At 41.3% G+C, this 20,155-nt stretch overlaps 1 protein-coding gene across 2 annotated transcripts in view; it reads left to right on the top strand.

Moving 5' to 3' along the window:
• The window catches only part of Ranbp16 (Ran-binding protein 16), a 46,074-nt gene extending 35,639 nt beyond the window's left edge, over nt 1–10,435 (top strand). For both annotated transcript variants that reach the window (XM_089264614.1, XM_089264615.1), the window contains one exon: nt 10,274–10,435. In XM_089264614.1, coding sequence (XP_089120740.1) covers nt 10,274–10,323 — 50 coding nt within the window. In that variant the 3' untranslated portion in view covers nt 10,324–10,435. The remainder of the gene's footprint in view (nt 1–10,273) is intronic.
• Nucleotides 10,436–20,155: the final 9,720 nt, after the last annotated feature.

The following is a 20,155-nucleotide window of genomic DNA, read 5'->3' as shown; positions in this document are numbered from 1 at the left end:
TGTCCAATAAAGCCCACCGTTAAGCACAGTGAGCCAGCACTCTGATTTTGCTTGATGGTTAGGGGGTGTACGGCTTAAAATGGAGCGCTCAACTTTGTATTCCTTGCCTGCACTATGGATCACAAGGTCTATCTACAAATTTGCATTTAATGTTATTTTAGTTAAAAAATGAATTTTTATACCTGGAACCCATTGAAAATGGGAAATCAGGGTATAATGGTTTCGTTGAAATGTATGTAACAGGCAGAAGGAGGCATAGCAGACCCCACAAAGTATATATATTCCTGATCAGGGCGACGAGCTGTGTCGATTTGGCCCTGTCTGTCCGTCCATTCGTCCGTCCGTCTGGCTATATTTTTGAACGCGTCGATTTCAGAACATATAAGAGCTAGAGACTTGATTATTTTAAATGACCGTATATACAGCGCGGATGTCGAGTTTAGCTTCAAAAATCGATAACTATTCCCGATACTTTATTATCGATTAAAAACATTATCAATCAAGGTAGATGCCACTGCAGCTAATTGTTAATGATTTGTATTTTTTTCAAATTTGTCAATGATTCAATAGAATATGTAAATCATATGCTGAAAGTTTCGTTAAATTTTTTTTAAGTCCATCGACGTTAAAAAATAACAAAATGTTTGGCCAATTAACAAACGCACGTGCAGCAGCTACAACAGTTTTCCTATACGTGTGCACACATGCATTCAAACTTCTAGCACATTCTTAGAATCACATGAGCAGTTAGTTTGGCTTAGATTTGCTTGATGGCGCTGCAGAAGTGAATTTATTGAATATACAGATGAGGTGGCCTCGTGATAAAAGGGGTGGCGCTCGATCGTAAAGTCTCGGACTCAAATCTAGGGCGCGTCGCAGTTTTTTATTTAATTTTGTCAAAATTCTTGAATGTTTAATTAAATGAGTTTTCTATTTCATTTATATTTTTTAATTCGTCGAAATTGAAATTTTAACCATATCAAATGAGCGTTTTTATTAGTTTGGTTCAAGGTAGTATTTAGTCGAGGGCTCTCTACTAGAGTTTTCTTATATGTTTTGGTTATTTTAGTTTATACACATACTGTTTTTGGTCCGAATCAGATATTTTTATACCCTGAACCCATTGAAAATAGGAAATCAGGGTATAAAGGTTTTGTTAAATGTATGTAACAGGCAGAAGGAGGCGTGGCAGACCCCACAAAGTATATATATTCTTGATCAGGGCGACAAACTGAGACGATTTGGCCCTGTCCGTCTGTCTGTCAGTCTGTATGATCGCGTCGATCTCAGAAGATATAAGATCTAGAGACTTCAATTTGTAAAAATGTCTGTGTATAGGCGTGCATATCCAATTTATCACTAAAAAACGATAACTCATTCCTATATTTTTATCGATAAAAACGTTATCGAAAGTGAGTTGTAAAATTATATCTCCTACATCTCTAAAGTTAGAGTCTCGCAATTTTAAATATATTAAGGTTGATTTTATACAATTTCGATTTTTGTTTACCCCCACCCCTATATTCACCTCCTCACCATCATGTTTGTAAAAGGCGTATTTCGAATACTAGAGACTTGGGCTTCGGAATATACACACATGTAAATAATATGATTACGTTCTGAAAGTTGCATTAAAATATTACGTCTAAAAATTAAATTATTCAACAAATAATTTCTTAAAATATTGCCAACACTGCAGCGCAACCGCAACCGCAAGCGCTCGTGTTGTATACCAGTGTTCTTCCTCTGAAGTAGCTCTTGGTTATCTCTTTTAGATATTTAGGGATATTCTATTGTGATAGCTCATCCAGTATCATATCCCAACTAGCTGTGTTGAAGGCATTCCTTACATCCAGTGTCGCGATGATGCAGTTTTGCTTCGTTCCGTGCCTCCATCTGGTGCCTTGGATGGTGGAAGTTGCCAGGTCAACAACTTTTTCTAGCGCATCAGTTGTTGACCGGGCCTTCCGGAAACCAAATTGTTTAGGTGACAGACCTCCGATGCTAGCAATAGAAAACTCCAGTCGAGAGCAAATCAGTTTCTCAAACACATTTCTCATGGTGTCTAAGAGGCAGATTGGTCTATACGACGATGGCTCTTCCGGTAGTTTGCCAGCCTTGGGTAGCAATACCAGGTTTTGAGTTTTCCATTTTGCAGGGAACGTCTCCTGAATTAAACATTCATTGTATGATTCGGCAAACGTAATGGGGTGCAAGGCGAGGGCTAGCTTTAGCGCACGATTTGGGATCCCGTTCGGCTCTGGAGCTGTGTTAGTTCTAAGAGCTCTGACAGCTACTAATATTTCCTCGTCTGTAACTAAAACAATTTGAGTGCTCCTTGAGCTGAATGAATGGAGTTGAATCGTTCTGGAAAGAGCGTTTCCACAATTGATTTAACCTCCAAGCGATACGTAGGCTGCACCGGTCTACCTGCGTATAGTCTTTTAACTACTATCTTGTCCCAAGGTCATATTCGGCTGAGTCACACAACTCTAAAAAGCATTCCCTTTTACTTGTCCGAATGGCCTTTTTCAACTCTTTTCTAGCCGCCTGGTAAGCTAGTTGTTTCTCAAAAACGTAGACCTACCGCGAGCCCGTTGGTAGCTTCTTCTCGCCTGGATGCATTTGCGTCGAATGTCACCTATTTTTACATTCCACTAATACATAGGCTCCTGATTTCGCGTGAACTGTTTGCGACGTAACATGGTCCTATAGCAGGCACCACCTTCGTATTTTATAAAATAGATATTTTATTGGGAAGGCACTCAATACTTTTTATACTCATTCACGAAGTGAATTAGTATATTGGTTTTGTGCAATGTCCGTCTTGCTGTCCGTCCGTCTGTCCGTATGAACGCAGTTCATTTCGCCGCTATTGAAGCTAGACTTGAAATTTGGAGCACATACTCGTGTATAACTCCGATTTATTTGGGCTACCATTTGGCATGCTCTGACCTCAGCATTACCAATTGTGCCCAGAGTCTGAATAGCCTCTGAAAAGATCAAAAGCCGATACGATTCTCTCCACAAGGCTGACGCCCGAATGTTGCTTTCCGAAAGAGGGATGAAGTGACATAAGTAATTTCAATTATAGATCCATATCCAGCCCGACTGAAGGTGAACTCGTAGCCAGTGTTGAGTGTGCAGTGTGCCAGTGCATCATCAAGTGTTGCGAAGATATCCAGTAGGATACGGCCATTGGCATTTGTTGTGTAGCTACCCCATTCTAAAGCCCGTCTATACATCTTGGGCATCAACACAATGAATTAAGTTAAGGTTCACGGTAGGATGGGCACTTGAAGCTGCCTGCTAAGTGATCCGTCTGATTTTCACCTTTCCGGGCGCAGAGGCTACATTTCGGTGCCATATTACCGTAATCGAGACACTTGAAACAGAGTTTAGGCTGATCCACGGCTCGTATACGGCATACTACCCATCCTATTCTGATTTTGGACAGCTCGAGCAGAGTTTTAGCTTTCTCAATTGGAAGAACAGCCGTATCTCTTTGATGTCCACCAAAAGCTGGTCGAAGGGATTTGATAGCCTAAATGGGGAGTGAGCTATCCTTCAACTCCACCCTAATTGCCTCCAAGATCCCCGCTATGCTAACTCATCTAGATCTCGAATCTCAAATTGAGCCGATTCGGTGTTTTAACTACCGCTCGGTCACCCAAGGCCTTGCCTACAGCTTCGTGCAGAGCCTTAGCGCTATGCTCCGGCTTCCTTCTCAATTGCAACAAAAGGTTTCCCTTAGCCTCCCGAATGCCTTGAACGTCGCACAGTGGAGCCTTTGCTCATTTTGCGTTACAAAAATCATAACTTTTAAACCAAGCAAGATATTTCAAACATTTAAAAAGCATTCGACAGAGAATTCTTCAAGCTATAAATAAACCAAAATACAGGGTGATGCGTTAACAGGGTGCTTCACAGTTTTACCTCAAACCTGAAAAATGTGATTTTTGTCCTAAAATGTATGTTTTTGTATGAAAAACTACAAATTTTTTTGTTGAAATTGATTTTTTTTTAAATTATATGCAATAAATATAACAAAACAAATAAAAAAATAGAAAAAAAAAAATTTAAAAAAAAATTTTTTTTTTTTTATTTTCTGTAAAGTAGTTTTGCCGTCGGCATTTCTACCTACGGCATGCAGCTGCATGCAGATTTGACCTTTTTTATGCCGACTTTGGGTTAGTTTTTTGCTATAGAAACCCGGGGTGGAACATGGTGGCAGCAAAAGTTTTATTTATATTAAAGAGGACATATTCAGAAACACGTGTGTATAAATTGAACTCGGAACTCGGCGGAACTCAAAAGATATAGACTACTTTAGGTAAAAAAAATGGTCAAATTTAGAGGTTTAGTAAATTTAAACCAGCTCTGCAATGAAAAGTCGTATTAACTTAATTTTTTGTTTATTCTATTAGTAATAATCCATCATTTAAATCGCAACCAACACTGCAAAAATTGGTGAAAGATTTTTCCTACAATTCTATTGACAAGTGGGATATTTTTCACAAAAACTCGCTGCTTTTCACAACTTTGCCACTTTCCCAAATTTTGAAGGGCTATAACTACCCTTAAAATTGACCGATTTTCAAAAATCTTTCGGCTACAAACCAGTAGATCGATTTATTTTCATATGACATCAACTTTTTAAAAATCGCTTAAAGTACCTTTTTTGGTTTTTGCCACGCTATTTCGGCAAAGGCTCCACTGTGCGTCGCCGCTGAAATGCTTTAAATTTGGGTCGCTCTTGACCACACGTAGCATATCCGCATAGCTACAACCACCTACGCCTGATATCACAATTGCGTCAGTTCTGGGACGTTTTTGCATAGGCTTGCGTCCTTTGACAACTGTCCAGCTGCTCGGGTTTGTCGACCTGCCTGGTTTGGATTTTCGGTTGTAGCCCGCAAAGCTATTGGCGCTTTTTGGTTCGCTGCACTATTATTGGGCCTGAGGGAGTTTTCCTCTGTTCGGAGGCAACTTCCCATGACCGCTTGGGCGTATTGCTACCTGGAATCGCTCTAGCGCTAGCTTTCTCCACTACTTTCTTGACCGGCGTGTACCTCACAGTTTTTAACCGGTCGATTTCAGACCGCTTCGGCCGTCTTGTGGAGACTAATCAGCCTAGCCAGCTCTTCTCTGATTAAGGCATTTATATGCGACTGACCTCCAAAAAAGGCAGACAAACCCTCTAGGGTAACTCCTATTTGGGTTAACGCTTCTTTTAGCGACTTAGGTGCCTAGCACTCAACTGATTAGAAGTCAACGGCTGCGGCAACGCCCTCTGTTGTTGCTGTAGCGATCGCTGCTGCTCGTCCACCATCATGGCATCCATTTTTGCTCGGATTACCGCGGCGTGAAGCCTGTATTGGGCAATGGCTACTAATATAGTTTGAGTTTAGAGACCGCAGTAACTTAAACTCAGCTTAACTACAGTGAGAGTCCGAAAGTATGCACTACTTTTAATAACTGCTACTTCACTCGGGCAGCTAGGTTGCTGTCTTTGCTAAGACTTAGTAACTCACCAAAGTTAGTGAGCAGCTGATTGTCCGCTGCAATTTCCAACACTAGGATCTTCAAATCACATGTAAAATTGATACAATTTTCATTTATTTTTTTTTTATATTTTGGATACCGGTTGCAAGCTAGCAGCAGATCAACGCGAGTTTCCTATACATGTGCACACTCATCGTTTATTCTATGTGTACAGACAAAATGCAACAAAGAATTGCGATTGATTTCTGGATTTTCTAGCCGATACTGTAGTTTCTTCAGGTGACGCTCTGTTGTTAAGTTATTGTATTTTAACTACTATGATGTTAGTTATGTTAGAGTAGCGGATGCTCAAGACCTTCGTATTTTATAAAATAGATATTTTATTGGGAAGGCACTCAATACTTTTTATACTCATTCACGAAGTGAATTAGTATATTGGTTTTGTGCAATGTCCGTCTTGCTGTCCGTCCGTCTGTCCGTATGAACGCAGTTCATTTCGCCGCTATTGAAGCTAGACTTGAAATTTGGAGCACATACTCGTGTATAACTCCGATTTATAAAGTGTTAAAATTTTCCCGATACGCCCACTAGGGGCGTGGCAAATCGGAAAATGCATTTTCCGATATACCAGAAATCATGTTAGTTGAAGAGCTAGAAAGTTGGTATGTAGATCCGCGTTGACCCCCCAAGTCCAAAAAGCTATGGTGGATATATCGACGCCCATTGGGGGCGTGGCAAATCAGATAAAACTGTATCTCCTAAAGTTCTAAAGCTAGAACGTTGAAATTTCGCACGTGAGCTAATGCTATAATTCTATAATGACTGATGAAAAATTTGAAAAATCACTATATCTTCAGGTCCGATTTGCCACGCCCCTATTAGGCGTAGACATCCTAATAGGGGCGTGGCAAATCGGACCTGAAGATATAGTGATTTTTCAAATTTGGCTATATTCTAGGCACTATTGATGCTTGAAATTTGGTATATATACGCGAGTTGACCTCCCAAGTCCAACAAGCTATAGTGGATATATGTCCGCCCAAAGGGGGCGTGGCAAACCGCAAAACTTTATATCTCCTACAGTTTAAAAGCTAGAAGCTTCAAATTTGGATAGTTGAGTTACTGGTAACCTCCTCTATCGATGCCCCAAAAATAATTGTCACGCCTCTTTGGGGGCGTGGCATATCAAAAAATACCCTGTAATTTTCACATTTTTTGAGCGTAAGCATTCAAATTTCGCATTTACGTTACCGTTAGCTCTTTCTAAGAACTGGCCAAAAATGAGGTGTCTACGGCCACTAGGGGCGTGGCAATCGGCATTTGTATTATCAAATTGCGACATTTATATGCTTGAGCTATCTATGTATGTACATGTATATACAAATAGGCTTAATAGGCATTGATAACACGGAAGGAAACATTTTTATAAAATTTAAAAATAAAATTTAAATATTTAAAAAATATAATTGAAGCTAAAATAACAAAATTTGCAATTTACAAAAAAGAGTTTTCGGCGGGATTTGAACTCGCATTCAAGTCATGTTTGTCAAAATAACAAAAACAAATTCAGCCGGCGCCTTTGCCGACAGCGCTACCGCCTACTGTCATTCTTGTTATGAGAGTAGCGGATGGTAAATTCAACAACAAAGCAAAAACAAATCAGTCTCATTTCAACGCTAGAGTATGCATTTATGTGTACATGCATACACACATACAAATGAGCGCGTGCATAAGAAAGGCTGGAATGCTTGATGCTACATATGTGTGCAGACTTATGTATGTACATACATATACATGCATATATGCGTACATACATATATGAGGCCTTTTTAAGAAGAATAAAATATCTATTTTATAAAAAACGAAATATGTATGAAAAAAAAACTTAACCTTGATGGGGACTTGAACCTCCGCTACTGTAACATAACTTGCGGCGCCTTTAGCGCCCACGCTATCGCTTTGCTTTACAAACTGGTAGCTAAAATACAATAAGCTAATAACAGAGCGTCATCTGACAAAACTACAATAACAGCTAGAAAATCCAGAAGTCAATCGCAATTCTTAGAATGCTAGAAAGCGCGCTTTTGTAATGTAAGCAAACGCTAAAGAATCTGCAATAGGTGTGTGATTTGTACTCAAAAAGTGCACGATCAATATAATAATTATCGATTACTCGATAAAAATTACCAAAAGCTACAATATAATCAAAAAGCATAATTGTTTTGTACTAATTTTCTTTAAAGCCAAATTAAATTAAATTTACAAAGGGACTGTGAATGAGTATTTCGCAGTCGGAAGCGCCCGACTGCAACTTGTTTTTTTCTGAGCCGATAAATTTTTCCCATTGGTTTTTAAGTTTCCTGACTCTACTCTGGCTTTTCTTTGATATATGGCGTCATAACAATAATTCCATTTCATTTTAAATAATATTGATCAAAACGACGCTATAGTGCTGTAGTGCCAGCGATCTTTATTTGACTTATTTTGACAAACATGCTAATTGCAAATTTTTGTTATTTTAGCTTCTTTTATATGCTGTCCGTGTTATCAATGCATATTAAAGCATTTTATAAATGTCCCAATTGGCTTTATAAATGCCGATTGCCACAACCCTAGTGGCCGCAGACCTTGAATTTTCGGCCAGTTCTACGAGCCCAAACCACTAATAATTCGAACAGCATGTTTTTATACCCCGAACCCATTGAAAATGGGAAATCAGGGTATAATGGTTTTGTTAAAAGTATGTAACAGGCAGAAGGAGGCGTGGCAGACCCCACAAAGTATATATATTCTTGATCAGGGCGACAAGCTGAGTCGATTTGGCCCTGTCCGTCTGTCCGTCCGTCCGTCCGTCCGTCCGTATGTATGTATGAACGCGTCGATCTCAGAAGATATAAGAGCTAGAGACTTCAACTTTTAATTCGAACAGCATGTTTTTATACCCCGAACCCATTGAAAATGGGAAATCAGGGTATAATGGTTTTGTTAAAAGTATGTAACAGGCAGAAGGAGGCGTGGCAGACCCCACAAAGTATATATATTCTTGATCAGGGCGACAAGCTGAGTCGATTTGGCCCTGTCCGTCTGTCTGTCCGTCCGTCCGTCCGTCCGTATGTATGTATGAACGCGTCGATTTCAGAAGATATAAGAGCTAGAGACTTCAACTTTTTTTTTAAATGTCCGTATATATCACGCGCATATCTAGTTTATCACTAAAAAACGATAACTCATTCCGATACTTTTCTATCGATAAAAAACCTTATCGAAGATCACTTAAAAAATTATATCTCCTACATCTTTCAAGCTAGAGTCTCCAAATTTAAAATGTATATAAAGATGTATTTTATACAATTTCGGTTTTTGTTAATTTACCCCCCACCCCTAAATCCACCCCCTCACCCTCATCTTTGTAAAAGTCGTATATCAAATATTAGAGACTTGTGATTCGGTATACACATACATTTTAACATTATGATTACGTTCTAACAGTTTCATTACGATCGTACGTCTAGAAATTAAATTATTCAACAAATAAGTTGTCATTATATTGCCAACACTGCAGCGCAACCCAAGCGCAATCGCCTGTATATGTGCGCGTGTGTGTGTGTGCGTGTGTTTGTTTGTATGCGTGTGTGTGTGCGTGTGTTTGTTTTGTATGCGTGTGTGTGCGTGTGTGTTTACTAATTATTATTGAAATATCATTTGCTTGTAGGGGATCTCGTAGTCGAGCTGTCTCGACTAGAACTTTCTTACTTGTTTTTTTTTTTTTTTTTTTTTGCAGTGCGCAATGTTTAACACACTATATTACTACAATACTACAAAAATTAACGCATACCAATGCTTTTCGTCTTAAAGAGAATTTTATTCTTTTCACGATAAAAAAAAATGTTTGCCATATTTCCAAAAACAAAAATATGAGTAATATATTCAAACGGTTGACTTAAGTAATAAGATAAAATTGACCACTATTAATTAAAACGCTGCGTAATGTGATTTACCATCACACTTAAGACAATAATTTAATTCAAATTATAATTCTGCGGTATTATTATTGGCGTTAAAAATATTTTTGGGGCATAGATGATAGAGGAGGTTACCAGTGACTCAACTATGCAAATTTGAAGGTTCTTGCTCTTAAACTATAATAGATGAAAACTTTGCGGTTTGACACGCCCCCTTTAGTCGAAGATAGCCACTGGACTTGGGTGGTCAACCCGTCACCAAATTTCAGGTCTCTAGCATCAATAGTGCCTAAGATACTGCACAATTTTAAAAATTACTATATATTCGGGCTCGATTTTCCACGTCCCTATTGGGCGTAGTTATATCATTTTCTCACTAATCTGTGGGCGTTCTTGCTTTACATCTTTAAAAGATACAATATATCCGACTTGCCAATCTGCCAATAGCCGTTGATATATCCACCTCGTTGATCTTGGATGGTAGGTTCTAAGTACCAAATTTCAGTCATACGTAACGAGTCAAGCTTCAATAGCGCCGGACATTGCACAAAACCAATATAGCTCAATTCACTTCGTGAATGAGTACAAGAACTAGATCTCATAGCGACATAAAATTTGTTGTAAACGGTTCATAATGAATGTGTTATTCATAAAAAAATATCATATTTTACCACAAAAGTTTTGCAGCATGTACGCATATTTATTCTGGCAACTGTATTTGTAAGTGTATATATTTTGTTTTTCTTTAATACAGTGAGTTATTATAATTTTATTTAAACAAAGATTTTTCTTCTGATTCTTTTCAGACAATTCGTACCAGGTCTATACTGAAACAAATTACTCAATATCGGTGTAAATAGCGGAACACAATTATCTCGTCTACTGGCTAAACCTGTCAACAAGTTGTCTTAATTTTTTATTCTCATAATATTTTTATTCTCATAATAAAAAATAAAATACATAATGTACGAAGAAAATTAAAATTTTATAATTATTTATACTTTTCTTAAATAGTTTGAAAATTTTAAAGAATGTCATCTATTAAATTGTCTGTTACTAGTAAGAATGCATGCAAGCATATCATTTTTGTGTGGCATAAATATTTTGAAGAAATCTCCTTTCAATTGTCTATTACTTTTGAGCATAGTAGATTCTCTGTCATTTATTATGGACTTTTGTATCAAATGGGATAGATAACTTCATTCTTATCACTGGCTCAATAAAATATGGTCAGCATTTGAGTATCCTGAAGGATTATATGTTTCTTTCCGACGATAGTCAGAAAATAATTAGGAGGATAAAGCTCGGGTGATATTTAGCTATGTTAAATATTTGTATTCCTATATTTGATTTGGCTCCCTTTAAGTCCATATATACATACATACAAACGACGAGAGTCTATTGAAGCGCAAAATAACAATTCGGCTAACGCAAAAAAGGGGACAGTTTTTTCCTTTGATAAGAAATATCTCCTGATATTTTGTAAAATCTAGCGCATTCTCGTCTGCGACCTGACCAAACTTTTATTGAAGGTTAAAGAAATGGGCCTTTGATTAAATTTGTCTTCATTCCTTTACTTCTGTTCAGCTTAAACTTTTTTCTTGTTATTGAATTTTTGTCAAAATATGCCATGCCCTAAATTTAAATATAATATATAGTGATTAAAGCTTTTTTGAAAAAATTTGTAGTGGCATATTTTAAGTATCTATAATTCAAGCCAATACATTTTCTTTATTTGTGATGCAAAATACAACTGACTCAATTCTAAGGGAACATATGTATATGTATACCATTCTTCATACAAGCAATCTAGAATATTCTCTTTGATTCTTAGGTATGATTATTTATGTTTGCAATATTGAATATACTTGAGTGCCTTGAAGCTGGGGCATGCTAAAGTATGTTTTTATACCCTGAACCCATTGAAAATGGGAAATCAAGGTATAATGGTTTTGTTGAAATGTATGTAACAGGCAGAAGGAGGCGTGGCAGACCCCACAAAATATATATATTCTTGATCTGGGCGACGAGCTGAGTCGATTTGGCCCTGTCCGTCCGTCTGTCCGTATGTTTTGAACACGTCGATTTCAGAAGATATAAGAGCTAGAGACTTCAACTTTTTTTTTTTTTAATGTCCGTATATATAGCGCGCATATCGAGTTTATCACTAAAAGACGATAACTTATTCCGATATTTTTTATCGATAAAAAACCTTATCGAAGATCACTTAAAAAATGATATCTCCTGCATCTTTCAAGCTAGAGTCTCCAAATTTAAAATATATATTAAGATGCATTTTATACAATTTCGGTTTTTGTTAAAATTTACCCCCACCCCTAAATCCACCCCCTCATCCTCATCTTTGTAAAAGTCGCATATCAAATACTAGAGACGTGTGCTTTGGTACATACATACATTTAAACATCATGATTACGTTCTGAAAGTTTCATTACGATCGTACGTCTAGAAATGAAATTATTCAACAAATAAGTTCTAATAATATCGCCAACACTGCAGCGCAAACCAATCGCAATCGCCTGTATATGCATGTGTGTGTGTTTGTTTGTATGCGTGTGTGTGTGCGTGTATTTGTTTGTATGCGTGTGTGTGTATGTGTGTATCTCGACTAAAGCATTCTTACTTGTTATTATACTCATTCACGAAAGTGAATGCTTTCGTGGTTGGTTTGGTCCAATGTCCGTCTTGCTGTCCGTATAAACGCAATCTATTTCGGAGCTATTGAAACTAGAGACTTTAAATTTGGAACATATCCGCTCACTAGGGGCGTGGCAAATCTGAAACATTTTCCCATATGCCAGAAATCATGTTAGTTGAAAAGCTAAAAAGCTGAAATTTGGTATGTAGATCCGCGTCGACCAACCAAGATCACCAACTATGGCGGATATATCTCCGCCCATTGGGGTCGTGGCAAATCGGATAAAACTGTAGCTCCCAAAGAAATTTTGGCAAATCGAATCTGAAGATATAGTGATTTTTCATATTCTGCTATATTATATGCACTATTGATGCTAGAGACCTGAAATTCGGTATATATACGCAGGTTGACCCCAAGTCCAACGAGCTATGATGGATTTATCTCTATCCAAAAGGGGAGTGGCAAACCGCAAACTTTTATATCTCCTAAAGTATAAGGGCTAGAAGCTTCAAATTTGAGTAGTTAAGTTACCAGTAACCTCCTCTATCGATTCCCCAAATAATATTGTTACGCCTCTTTAGGGGCCTGGTATATCAAAAAATACCCTGTAATTTTTCATTTTTAGAGCGTAAGCATCCTAATTTCGCAGCTAGGTTACCGTTAGCTTGTTCTAAGCTGACCAAAGGTGAAGTAGGGGCGTGGCAAATCGAGAAAACGGACTTTATACAGTAAAACTTAGCTACTAAATTGCTGATGGGGTGTGAATCAGTATTCTGCAGTTGGTAACGCCCGACTGCAACGTTCTCACTTGTTATGAAGCTGGGCTGGGACAATTGTTTATATTTACAATATTGGATATACTGAATGGCTTGCAACTGGGATATGATAAAGTATGTTTATTTTGTACAGCTGTGTTGTGACAATTATTTATGTTTGTATTAAGTGAGTTACAATAGGTTCCAATATTCATATAATAATTATGATTGATAGATTGAACTGATGCTAATGGTATGACAGCTGATACTGTGGGGGGTGATGTTGATAGCGTAACTCCTCCCCTCTTAGAGCATGAATTCTCCTCCGTGGCAAATCGGATAAAACTATATCTCCTACAGTTTTTAGGCTAGAACGTTAAAGTTTTGCATGTGAGCTAATCTTATGATTCTATAAAGATTGATTATTATATATCTACGGTAACTGGGGACCTGGCAAATCTGACCTGAAGATATAGTGATTTTTCAAACTCAGCTATATTTTGGTGTACTATATCTATAGCATCTGCTAGAGACCTCAAATTTGATATATAATATATATTTGATATATATATACTGACCTCCCAATCATCATAATGTTCAAATGTATGTACATTCCAAAGCACAAATCTAGTACCTCAAATACGCCTTTTACAAATGTGATGGTGAGGAGGCGGATATAGGGGTGGGGGTAAATTTGAATCAATGTTTTAAATTTGGAGACTCTAGCTTTGAAGTTATAGGAGATATAATTTTAACGTTTTTTATCGATAACAAAATAACGGTATATGTCATCGATTTTAAGTGATAAACTCAAGTCTCTAGCTTTTATGTCTTCTGAGATCGACGCGTTCAAACATATTTGTACATACATTTGAACATTATGATTAAGTTCTGAAAGTTTCATTAAGATTGTACGTCTAAAAATGAAATTATTCAATATATAAATTCTCAAAATATTGCTAACACTGCAGCGCAACCCAAGCGCAATCGCCCGTATATGTGCGTGTGTTTGTTTGTATGCGTGTCTGTGTGTGTGTTTTTTTTTATTTTTTTATAAAGAACTTTACTTATATACAATATGTGTTTTGGCGGCTTAGGGTAGCGCACGATGCGTGCGGGACGGCCATAAAGCATTGCTTCGCAAGCTCTTTGCACTCCCTTAGCTTGGAATAGCTCGTCTTCGCTCGATTCTGCGAAGCTCCATCATGATTGTGGTCGCGAAGGTGCTTATAAGTTTCCAAGCTGCCTCCGATTCCAACATCACGTTGACCATGTTGTCCGCTCTAATGAAGCGGCCCAATGCTTCTTGCAGGAATGCTTCTAGGAAGCGTCCGCAATCGAATATGACGTGGTTGGCGTCTCCCACCAGACCTCGTCCGCACCAAAAGCATTCGTCGGTTTCATCTTGGCCAAAGCGCTTCAAGTAGCTCCAAAATCATCCATGTCCCGATAAAATCTGTGAAAAATAAATATTAACTTCGCCGTGTTTGCGGGTTATCCATGGCTCAAGCTCAGGGCCTATGCCGAGCGCCGCGTCGTCAGAGACTGTTCTGAATGCGCAGCAGACTCTGATTGCGCTCAGTCTGTAGGTGACGTAAATGCCCCGGCTGTAGCTTGGCGTTGCAATCGCGCTTGCACATATGGGCGCAGCGTAGAGGATGACGGACCTAATGACGCTTATTAGAAGGAGACGTCGTTGCTGTTTAGGTCCCCGCGTGTTAAGAGAGGGAGCCCGAGAGAGCTCTACAAGAATCAGCTGCCTTTTTTTGCACATACTCTAAGTGCTCGCGGAAAGTTAATCTTGTGTCTATCATGACACTAAGATACTTTATCGCCCTCTTTGACGCAATGGTGACGCTGCCGATCTTTATATTGGCAGTTTCCACTCTTTTGCGACTGCTGACTAGGACAACTTCAGTTTTGTGTGCCGCTAGCTCGAGCCCAGCTCCAGTCAACCAGCTTCGTATGCGATTGATACTTTCGCTGCACATATCCTCTGTATCTTTGAGCTCCTTTCCTATGGCTACGACAGCTACATCATCAGCAAAGCCAATGGTGTGCGCACCTGTTGGTAGTTCTAAGCGCAGTACGCCGTCGTACATGATATTCCATAGGAGAGGCCCCAGCACTGAGCCTTGGAGTACTCCAGCTGACACTGTATGAGTTTGGGGACCCTCACTCGTATTGTATACCAGTGTTCTTCCTCTGAAGTAACTCTTTATTTTTTCTTTAAGATATTTAGGGATATTATATTGTGACAGCGCATTCAGTATCATATCCCAACTAGCTGTATTGAAGGCATTCTTTACGTCCAGGGTCGCAATAATGCAGTATTGCTTCGTCCCATGCTTCCATCTTGTGCCATGGATGGCGGAGGTGGCCAGACCAACAACTTTGTTTAGCGCATCCGTTGTTGACCGGGCCTTCCAGAATCCAAATTGGTTTGGTGACAGGCCTCCGGCGCTAGTAATCGCAGTCTCCAGTCTGGAGCAGATCAATTTCTCAAATATCTTTCCCATGGTGTCTAAGAGACAGATCGGTCTGTATGAAGATGGCTCATCTGGTGGTTTGCCAGCCTTGGGTAGCAACACCAGGTTCTGGGCTTTCCATTTTGCCGGGAACGTCTCTTGTATTAGACATTCGTTGAATAATTCAGCGAACGTATTAGGGTGCAAGGCGAGGGCTAGCTTTAGCGCACGATTTGGGATCCCGTCCGGCCCTGGAGCAGTGTTGGTTCTAAGACCCCGGAGAGTTAATATTTCTTCCTCTGTGACTAAAACAATTTCAGTGCTCATTGAGCCCTGATCAGCAGACTCGGACCGAGGGGCGTGAATGGAGCTTAAACTTTCTGGAAAGAGCGTTTCCACAATCGATTTAAGCTCCAGACGATCCGTAGGCTGCACCTGTCTACCTGCGTATAGTCTTTTAACTACTACCTTATATGCCCTGCCCCAAGGGTCATATTCGGCTGAGTCGCACAACTCTAAAAAACATTCTCTTTTGCTTGCCCGAATGGCCCTCTTCAACTGTCTTCTAGCTGCCTGGTAAGCCAATTGTTTCTCTAAAAACGTAGACCTACCGCGAGCCCGTTGGTAGCTTCTTCTCGCCTGGATGCATTTGCGACGAATGTCACCTATTTGTGCATTCCACCAATACGTAGGCTCTTGTTGTCGCGTGAACTGCTTGCGGCGTAACATACTGCTATTGCAGGCACTCTGTATTTGGGCTACCATTTGGCATGCTCTGGCCTCAGCATTACCAATTGTGCCCAGAGACTGAATGGCCTCAGAAAAGACCGCGGGATCAAAAGTATCTAGCCGATACGACTCCCTCCACAAGGGTGACGCCCTGGCAGGTAGCTCACCTATTGTGAATAGAAGTGCCGTATGATCGCTGCCCGTATAGCTATCGCAATGGCTCCATGTTGCTCCCCGAAAGAGGGATGAAGTGACAAAAGTAATGTCGATGACAGATCCGTATCCCGCCCGACTGAAGGTGTACTCGTGCCCAGTGTTGAGCAGTGCAACATCTAGTGTTGCGAAGATCTCCAGTAGGATACGACCTCTGGCATTTGTTGTGAGGCTAACCCATTCTAACGCCCAGGAGTTAAAATCTCCAGCTATAATGGCCTTCCGACCCCTAGCATCCTCGGCAAGCTCGTCGAGCACCGTCGTGAATTCACTGAGCTGCATGCTGGGGGCCAGATAGCAACTGTAAAGCCATGAGTTGCCATATCGGCCGCGTACGAACCCATTGAATGACTTACCATTCGAAAGTACGTTCGTTGAGTTGCCGCATACCCACAACGCAGCTTTGCCATTAACGTCAGTTGACCATGTCCTAGGGCAGCTGGTTATACAGTGGTCGGGCTCACTGATTAAAGCTACGTCTATACATTTTTCCCTAACGGTCTGCTCAAGAAGGTCTTGGGCAGCAATACAATGATTTAGGTTAAGCTGCAAGAACCTTAAAATTTCATTTTACGAGCAGCTTCACGGTAAGATGGGCAATTGAAGCTGCCTGCTGAATGGCTACATTTTAGTGGCATGGTGCATGCCTTTGCACTGTGACCCATCTCTCTACACCTGAAACAGGCGCCCTTTAGGTGACAGTCGCTGCGACAGTTTGCTGCCATATGACCGTAATCGAGGCACTTGAAACAGCGTTTAGGCTGTTCCACGGCTCGAATACGGCATACTACCCATCCTATTCTAATTTTGGACAGCTCGAGCAGAGTTTTAGCTTTCCCAATTGGAAGAGCAACCGTAGCTCTTTGCTGTCCACCAAAAGCTGGCCGAATTGATAGCCTCAATGGGGAGTGAGCTATCCTTCAACTCCACCCTGATTGCCTCCAAGATCTCCTCTTTACTTGCTAACTCATCTAGGTCGCGAATCTCAATTTGAGCCGATTCGGTAAATGTTTTAACTACCGCTCGGTCACCCAAGGCTTTGCCTACAGCTTCGTGCAGAGCCTCAGCGCTATGCTCCGGCTTCCTACTCAGTTGCAACAAAAGGTCCCCCTTAGCGGTCTTCCTAATACCTTGGAAATTTGGGTCGCTCTTGACCACGCGAAGCATGTCCGCATAGCTGCAACCACCTACACCTGAAACCGCGATGGCGTCGCTTCTGGAACGTTTTTGCAGCGGGTTGCGTCCCTTAACAACCATCCAGCTGTTCGAATTCGTCTGTCGACCTACCTGATTGGTTTTAACGGCTGCAGCCCGTAGAACCAGTGGCTCTATTGGATTTGCTGCGCTTTTATTGTGCCTCGGCTTTTTCGAGGGAGTTTTCCTCTGCTCAGTGGCAACTTCCCTCGACCGCTTGGGCGTATTACTACCTGCTGTAGCACTAACGCTCGCTGTTTTAGCCTTCTGAGCTACCTCTTTGACCAGCGTGGTCTGCACCTCGCAATCTTTGACCGGTCGGTTGCAGAACGCTTCGGCCGTCTTGTGGAGACTGACCAGCCTAGCCAGCTCCTCTCTCATTAGTGCATTTATATGCCGCTGCCCCCCAAATAGGGCAGACAAACCCTCTAGCGTAACTCCTATTTGAGCTAACGCTTCTTTTAAAGACTTGGGTGCCTGGCACTCAGCCACTGGAGACTGGTTACAAGTCGACGGCTGCGGCAACGCCCTCTGTTGTTGCTGCGGCGATCGCTGCAACGAGGAACGGCGCGCGAAAGCTTGCAGCTCCTCCTCCATCATGGCCTCCATATTGCTCCGACTACCACGGCGTGAAGCCTGTAGTGGGCACTGCCTACTAATATAATTTGAGTTTAGAGGCCACAGTAACTTAAACTCAACCTAACTACAGCGAGAGCCCGAAAGTATGCACTACTTTTAGTACCTGCTACCTCACACCAGCAGCTGGGTTGCTGTCTTTGCTGAGACTTAGCAACTCACCAGAGTTAGTGAGCAGCTGATTGTCCGCTGCAATTTCCAGCACTACTATCAGCTGTTAGAGTGAATGCACCTGATTATTTATTATTTGCACATGTGACGCCTAATGTGACAAATTATTTCGCGCTTAAAAAGAAAGGGAAGGAGAAAAGCCCTGACGCCAAAAACAGAGACGCTATTGCCCCCCTCTCTTGCACCACCGGATTGTACCACTGGGGTACTCCGCGAAACCGCCGCGAAGTAAGTTTTTATTGTTTTTGTTTTGCCGTCGCTGGGTGCGTCGCGCCCACAGCAACCACGTTGTCTACAGTTCTTTCCACTTTCACAGGGAAAAACAAAGATCAAGCTATTGTCCACGGTGGATCGCGATGACATCGACCGTACTCCACGAAAACGTGTGTGTGTGTGTTGTGAGGAGCAATATGCACGTATTAATGTATATGAACGTACGTATTTGCTGTGCGTTTACATGCATATACGTGCATATATATGTTGCTCCACACAGCGACGCGAATACTGTAGGAGCGACCCTCGCACTGGAAAGGGGGTCAGTCTTGTTAGAGGCGGTCTCTTTCCCTCCTACAGATTCAGCAATGGGTTCGCGTCGCACGCACGACGATCATCGGGGACCGTTAGCCGAGGTGCCGTTCGTGCCGGGTAGTAATAGCCGGGTAATAATAGTAATAGTAGTGATCACTTTCACTCGCAGGGCACCAACGGTACTTCGGCCAATGGGAGGCGGTCACGCAATTTGGCGGGCGAGTGGCGTCACCCGGATCACGCCACTTTACCGTTGCTGTGGAGCCGAGGTGCCGTTCGTGCCGGGTGATAGTAGTGATCACTTTCACTCGCAGGGCACCAACGGTACTTCGGCCAATGGGAGGCTGCCACGCAATTTGGCGGGAAAGTGGCGTCACCCGGATCACGCCACTTTACCGTTTCTATGGGCACGAGCGGCTGAAAGGCCCCGCTCCAGAGCTGAACGGGCCCCGTTATCACCCGAAGCAGGGCCTGTGGCTGGGCTATAAAAGGCCACCGGCGGCTCCATACGGGGAGGCTGGATAGGCTTGAGAAAAGTGAGAGGCGTGAGAGAGTTTGGTGATTAAAGGATTGAGTGACGATTAAGCGAGTGCAAAGTGATTAGTGAAAGTCAATGCGAGTGGTAAATCAGGACTCCCAGGACTTCAAAGGACAGCAAGGACATCGTGGGAACAGCAAGGACATCCAGTGGGAATCCTTGCGATAACGAAAGAGGCAATCAGCAGCATCAGCGGCACCGATCAGAACATCGGTGCATATCAGCGGCTTTAGCGAGGCCTGCACATCTGAGTAAGTTCACGTAGCCGTGCGCAAGAGAAGTGTTTGTGAGTGAAAACGAGGCTAGTGTTGTGCTGTGAGCGAGTGGGATAGTAGGAGAGGCCTGCATATCTGAGCGAACCGCCAGAGTTTTGTTCAGACCGAAGTCCTGGCGATTCCCGAATCGTCCCGGTAACTAGCGTGTTTTAGCACAATACTCTCCCAGCCGGAGTGCGTTGAACCAGCGCTCGGTAGGTGTGCTTCGCTAAAGCCAACCAGCGAGCCAGCATAACTTTAAGTGACGTGTACACTTAAACTTATTCAAGAGAATATAGTCGTAGTCGATAAGTCTCGACTAGAGCTTTCTTACTTGTTAATTACTACTATTAGTAAATAAAAACATAAAAATTATATTTTTCACGAAAATAAAATTTAAAAAAATATTTCGGATTGCTTGAGGGTTAAAAATTTGGTAGCTTTCGGGAGCGGGTAAAATTTGGTTCTTCGGTTCTTCTTTTGGGAATAACATGAATTTGGAACAATATGAGTCCCAAGCTTTCTCAATAAAGCAATAAAATATAA

This window comes from Drosophila navojoa, chromosome X (assembly GCF_054131105.1).
Source record: "Drosophila navojoa isolate 15081-1374.11 chromosome X, UAZ_NAV_1.0, whole genome shotgun sequence".
Taxonomy (NCBI): Eukaryota; Metazoa; Arthropoda; class Insecta; order Diptera; family Drosophilidae; genus Drosophila; species Drosophila navojoa.
Note: the sequence above shows the minus strand (reverse complement) of the source record. Positions and strands in the feature narration are given on the sequence as shown.